The sequence below is a fragment of the Cornus florida genome, unplaced genomic scaffold (assembly GCF_030987335.1).
Source record: "Cornus florida cultivar Cherokee Brave unplaced genomic scaffold, ASM3098733v1 CherokeeBrave_3.0.0_Hap2_Chr03, whole genome shotgun sequence".
In the NCBI taxonomy this organism is placed as follows: Eukaryota; Viridiplantae; Streptophyta; class Magnoliopsida; order Cornales; family Cornaceae; genus Cornus; species Cornus florida.
Window position 1 is genome coordinate 5469008 of NW_026775573.1, and position 6000 is coordinate 5475007.

General features: G+C 33.9%; 1 protein-coding gene across 1 annotated transcript; it reads left to right on the top strand.

Moving 5' to 3' along the window:
* The first annotated feature begins 4605 nt into the window (after window positions 1–4605).
* LOC132300986 (uncharacterized) lies at window positions 4606–5661 on the top strand. The gene is made up of 4 exons (XM_059798286.1): window positions 4606–4665; window positions 4764–5110; window positions 5185–5376; window positions 5445–5661. The coding sequence occupies exons 1-4, from the start codon at window positions 4606–4608 to the stop codon at window positions 5659–5661; spliced, it is 816 nt and encodes a 271-aa protein (XP_059654269.1).
* Window positions 5662–6000: the final 339 nt, after the last annotated feature.

Sequence of the window (6000 nt, forward strand, 5' to 3'; positions counted from 1 at the left end):
TTTCCTAAATATTTTTACTTTTAAATACATTATATATAATTTTTAAATTATGATTACTTTTTTTATTTTCAATTTCTTTAGTTAAATCTTAACTTTTTGTATGTTAAAATTTAAGAAAATTAATTTTCTAAAAGTTTGTTTGTAATTTATTAAAAATCTACAAAAAGTCTTTAGACTTTTTAGAGGGGTGCTAATCACAGTCGCCCCCCGTGACTGTGGAATCTCACTCGTCAGTTGACCCGTGTATTTCCTTTCCTCATAATTAATTACTATTTTTTTGGTAACTTCCTTTTGGGTCTCTCATTATATATAACTACTATACTAGCCTCCTACCGTTAGAAAAACCATTCGCATAAATTCTCTTCAAAAACCTTCATGGTTCCATCTCACTTTAAAATTTTATTTTTTTACAAAATTCCATATCTAAATGTTTGAAGTTCCAACTCAAAAATTTTCTTTATACAAAAGTCCATATCTAAATATTTGAAGTTCAGATATGAATTTTTTCAGATCCATATTATTTGTATTCGAAGTATTGCTCTGATTTTTCAGATTAAAAAAATAAAACAATCAGTGAAAAAAGTACTATAATTTGGTTCTCTCTCTAAAATTATATGATTTTTTCAGATCCATGTTCTATATTTCGAAGTATTCTGTTGTTTTTCAAATAAAAAAATAAAATCAGATGAAAAAAAAGTATAATCTAAAAAAAATTTATAGTACTTTTTATTTTATTTTATTTACTTTTTTAATCTGAAAAATCAGAACAATACTTCGAATACAAAGAATACGGATAATGAAAAATTCAGATTTGAACTTCAAACATTTAGATAAGGACTTTTGTAAAAAAGAAAATTTTAGTGTTGGAACTTCAAACATTTAGATATGGAATTTTGTAACAAATAAAATTTTAAAGTGAGAAGGAACCGTGAAAATTTCTGAAGAGAGAATTTATGCTAATGGTTTATCAGTTAGGAGGCTAGTATAGTAATTATATATAATGAGAGACCCAAAAGGAAATTGGCAAAAAAATAGTAATTAATTATCGGGAAAGAAAATACACGCGTTAACCGCTAAATTAGCGACTGACATTCTACAGTTGCTGGGGCGATTGTGATTAGCACCCCTCAACTTTTTATTGTTTAGCATTTCATATGATAGATTGGACTCAAATTATGCCTAGCTCAAACCCGCCTAACCCGCCTGAATTACTACATAAATGATCTATTAAAAAAGGTAAGTCTATAGTTCAATGTAACAAATCCGTGTAAATATTATTTTCCAAAAATAAAACGTACAACTACCATTTAACATAGGGAACATTGAAGTAATAAATTAAAACATCCAATATATATAAACAAATTAACATAACAACAACATCCACGCTATAAAACGTTCTGAAGCCATTATTATACCACCATAAACTCCAAAACTTACAACATAAAAATTAACATTTCCCCCATTTCCTTCTCAAAAAAAATCACTTTCTTCTCTAAAAAAAAAAAAGGTAAAACAGAAATACAATTAAAAATTATAAAAACCCTCAACGAATTTACCACAGTAGATATTTCAATCCTGAATGTAATTTATGTAAAGATCACTCCATTTTTTTAAAAGGCTCTTCATATGAGAGATAAATAAAAATAAAATTAATTTATGTTATACTACATAGGAAACTATATTAAATTATACATAACATCGCCAATATATTAAATTATATATAAATAATTTGTTATACTACATAGGAAACTTGTCTAGTCTTTATCATAAACAGATACATAGAGTTGATAGATATAGTTGTCTCTGTGTCAGTGATTGCGCGAGGCTAAACGTGTTTAGGAAAATTATTTATATATACTTCGCGGTTGGCTACTAGCCTACTAGTGAATGAAAGATACATATATATATCACAAATGTTGGATTTGGCTTTTAAGTCAGGCAGGACTCTTTTCGAAATAACAATAATGTTAGGCATTCTGTCTCAAAAATCTAAGCCCAATTCTTATTTGTTTCTTTTTACTTATCAAAAATAAAAATAAATCTTAGTCTAATTAGGGTTCACTTTTGAAATCCTATTTGTTAGGGAAATTTTTATTTAAAATTGGGTTGGATAATAAAGTTGCACTTTCTGTTTTGTTTGTTTGTTTTTTTTTTTTTTTTTTTTTTTTTTAAAAAAAGTCGATGTTATGCTTGAACACTTTGAGAGCACTCAATAGGTACTTTGGATTTAGGATTAGAAGAAATTTATTACAAACTTTGAGTTAAATTTTCTTTAATCCCAAATTCAAACAGCTGTGCTTGTAACAATTATATATATATATATATATATATATATTTGAAATCAAAGAATTATTTTATAACTTTAATATATATGTATGTATATATTATACATACATATATATTAAAGTTATAAAATAATTCTTTGATTTCAAAAAGTAAGTGGGCCCCACCAATATATTAAAAACATAACAAAAGGCCATAAAGCCATTACGCAGACCCATTGGCTTCTCTCTCTCTACTGCATCATTTTTACCCTATGAAGTTTCCCTTTTTTTTTTTTTTTTGGCAATTTCAAGGCTTGATCTAGCTTCACTCCTTTGGAATTTGGTAGAACTTTGTGAAGCAAAGTTTGAGACTTTGTCACGGCCGTCGATTTGATAGGAGCCAATCACCATTTGGCTAAGCCTAGGGATTCCGAAATTAAGGATTGGATTTGGCGATTTTGGGGGGTTTTTACATCCATTGAGGTAGGTGTGCTCTAATCCACTATTTCTTGGATTTCTTATGAATTTTCACTTTTAATTTAACTTGAAGCATGCTTAATTTTAATTTTTGTGATTATGTTTGTTAGGGTTATTTATATTGATGGTGATAAATGTGTGTTATGTGTTAATTGGGCTTATTAGTATGATGATTTTTAACTTGTAAAGAATCATGCTTAGTGTTGGTTTGTTTTCATAATTTCAATTGATATGAAAATTTATGTTATAATTATGGAAATAAATTTGTGAATTGTATTTTTAAATTGCTATCAAAATGTGGGATGAAAATATGAGTTGTGTCTTTTTAGTAATTTATTTGAAAAAGTATGTGGGAACATTATAGTTGAATTAATGAATGAAGTATGAAACATTCATGCATCCATTGGGGAAAAAATGTTTTAAAATAAATGAATTTGTTCTTGGGAAAAATATTTTTTTAAAAGGAGTTTGCGAAAACCGGACGCCTAGGAGGCGCCTAGTGGTCCGTGTTGTTAATGTAGTCTAGAGGGGAGTATGGTTGAACTAATTAGGCCGAATACGACACCTTGGAGATGCCTTGTCGTCATAGATAGTTAGTCAACCCTCCATTCATGACTCTAACGGTTTGATAGTTGAAACGGAATTGTTTCGGAATTGGGGAGCGACATATGCATAACATTGCACTTTATGGCATTTTAATAAATCTGTGATTCGTTGACATTTGCTACATATTTGTTGTTGTGGTTGAGAATATGTATTCCTCATGGTATGACCCCATTTCTTTTTACCTTTTCCTTATGTGGATTCGCGGGGTCATAAGAAGTGTGTTTTAGACACTTCCTACTGAGTTTATGCTCACCCCATTATTTTTAACATTTTTTTCAGAACACGGAAAAGAGGTGGCGGACAACGTTCCACCACAGGTTTAGACGAGCTTAGAGACCCATTTTATTTTGCTATCTTTTGTATTAGAACCTTAATATTTTGTAAATGTACACTTAACCATTTTGTGAAACTTTAGTTTAATTGGTACAATATTGTAAGCTATGGGCTTTTAAATTCTAACTACATTTTATGGACTGTAACTTGATGTAACTAAGGTGTACTCCTTGTTTGGATGAGATGGAAGAATGAGATTTTTGATATGTATGTAATCATATTGGGAATGTGATATAATAATTATATTGTGCGTTGGGACAGGATAGGTTATCTTTAAGGCCCAGTGAAGCCATTGCATCATTTTTTTGTAGTTCAACAGGTCGTAGAGGGACTTTTTCTGCGGAGATCATGCCAAAATTTTAGCTATTTATTATTATTCTTTTGGTATATTTTGAGTCGTTACAAATCTAGTATCAGAGCGATGGTTCGAATACCATTAGGACGACGGGTAGAGGCCTACCTAGGATTGCATGGGGAGTTGAGTTATTTGTTTACTTGCTTAATTGCTTACGTGATTACATGCTTATATGCTTATGTGTTAAGGTGTTTAATTATTTGAAAGGCAGGCTTAATTGTTTAACTACTTATATGATTACGTGTTAAGTGTTTAATGTTGTTGTATATTATTAGCATGATCATGTTTATCATTAGTTGGGTATTCTGGGAGTATAGAAGGTGTTTATGTGTTTCCATTCTTGTCAAATCATTCGTGTGAGGACTCCGTTCTCGTGTGTATTTTAGTGTCATCGTTATTGATCCGTTTCCTTCTTCTTATAGCGTCATGCCACCACGAAGGGATCCCGGGAAAAGTTCTAGCTCCAATCCCATGGAAAGGGATCAGGAGCAAATTGAGGAAGATAGCATGATTTGGTCCCATCAAGAGGGGGACAAGCGAGGGGGACCGTTGATTCACCTTTTCAGATAAATGAGGAACAATTGCAGTTGGCCGTTCAGGCAGTTCTTTTCAAAGCATTTTGACGGGCAGGTGCGTCATCGTCACAGTTTGTGCCACCACCGGTACCACTACCACCTCCACCTCCAAAGACAAATGAGTTGAATGATACTCTTTATCACATTGCAAAGTTTGTGAAATTAATGCCAACTGTGTTTGAGGGCAGCCCAGATCCGCTTATTACATATAGTTTCATGGATAGGGTAGAGAAGCATATTAATGCCATGAATTTGGCAACGGACAAGTTGAAGATCACATTAGCGACTTACAATTTTATTGGTGATGCTGAGATATGGTGGAAGACCATTTCACACACGCACGATTTGGATACTATGTTATATGATACTTTTAAGAAATTATACTATGAAAAGTACTTTCCTGCGCCTAAGCGGAGGGAACTAAAGAAAGAGTTGGATGAGTTGAAGCAAGGAATCATGACAGTTACAGAGTATGAAAACAAGTTTACATTGCTTTTGAGGTTTGCACCGGGGATTACTAATAATGAAGAAAGAAAGATAGAGAATTTATTGATGGCCTTGATCTTACTATCAGGCCAATTGTAGCTGCCTCAGAATCGACAGAATATGCAAAAGAAGTGCGAAAGACCTTAGTGGTTGAGGCTGAGATCAAAGACAGCAAGGCTATCCGGGAGTCTTATAAGCACAACAGGGGTATGAGTGCTTTCTCCAAGGGACAATCAAGTAAGAAACAGAAACATGAGCAGTCAGGTTTAAGGGGACAGCAGTCAGTCAGATCCGCACTCATAGCTTCAGTGTCTATTGGGTCTTCTAGACCGAATGTTACTTGTTCAGATGCGGGCAGCAGGGACATTACAAGTCCCAATGCACTCAGGCTCAGATAGCTCAAGTAATTTGTTTCAAGTGTGGGCAATCAGGGCATTACAAGTCCCAGTGTACTCAGATTCAGGTGGCATCTGGTGGATGTTACGGGTATGGCCAGCAGGGCCATAGGGTGAAAGATTGTCCACAGCGAGGCAGTGGTTTGGGTAGAGGTGGAGGTTCACAGTAGAGGCAGATGCAGTCTGTCACAGTTCAGTCAGGGTTTCGACCGCCACCACCACCTCAGCCATCTCAGCCAGCCGTGTCAGTCTAGAGTTCTCGACCGGGTAGAGGAGCTTCTTCGAGTCTACCTACTCAGCAGTCTGGCTATCAGGCAGGTAGTTCTCAGGGGCAGAGGACCCATGGTTGCGTGTTTGCACTCACTCTAGCTGAGTCACCATCTAGTCCTTCAGTTGTCAGGGGTATGTTTCTTGTGTCCCGTTCTTGGGCTCCTGTATTGTTTGATTCTGGTGCTTCCTATTCATTCATTGCTTCATCATTTGCACGGGCATTGGGATTGGATGTCAGT

Excerpts from the sequence above, each read along its gene's own strand:
- LOC132300986 (XM_059798286.1), top strand. The coding sequence starts at position 4,606 with ATGAGGAACAATTGCAGTTGGCCGTTCAGGCAGTTCTTTTCAAAGCAT. Across the intron at positions 4,666-4,763 it reads CAAAGCATTTTGACGGGCAG|TTTGTGAAATTAATGCCAAC; the intron begins GTGCGTCATCGT and ends CACATTGCAAAG. Across the intron at positions 5,377-5,444 it reads TCAGGTTTAAGGGGACAGCA|ATGCGGGCAGCAGGGACATT; the intron begins GTCAGTCAGATC and ends TTACTTGTTCAG.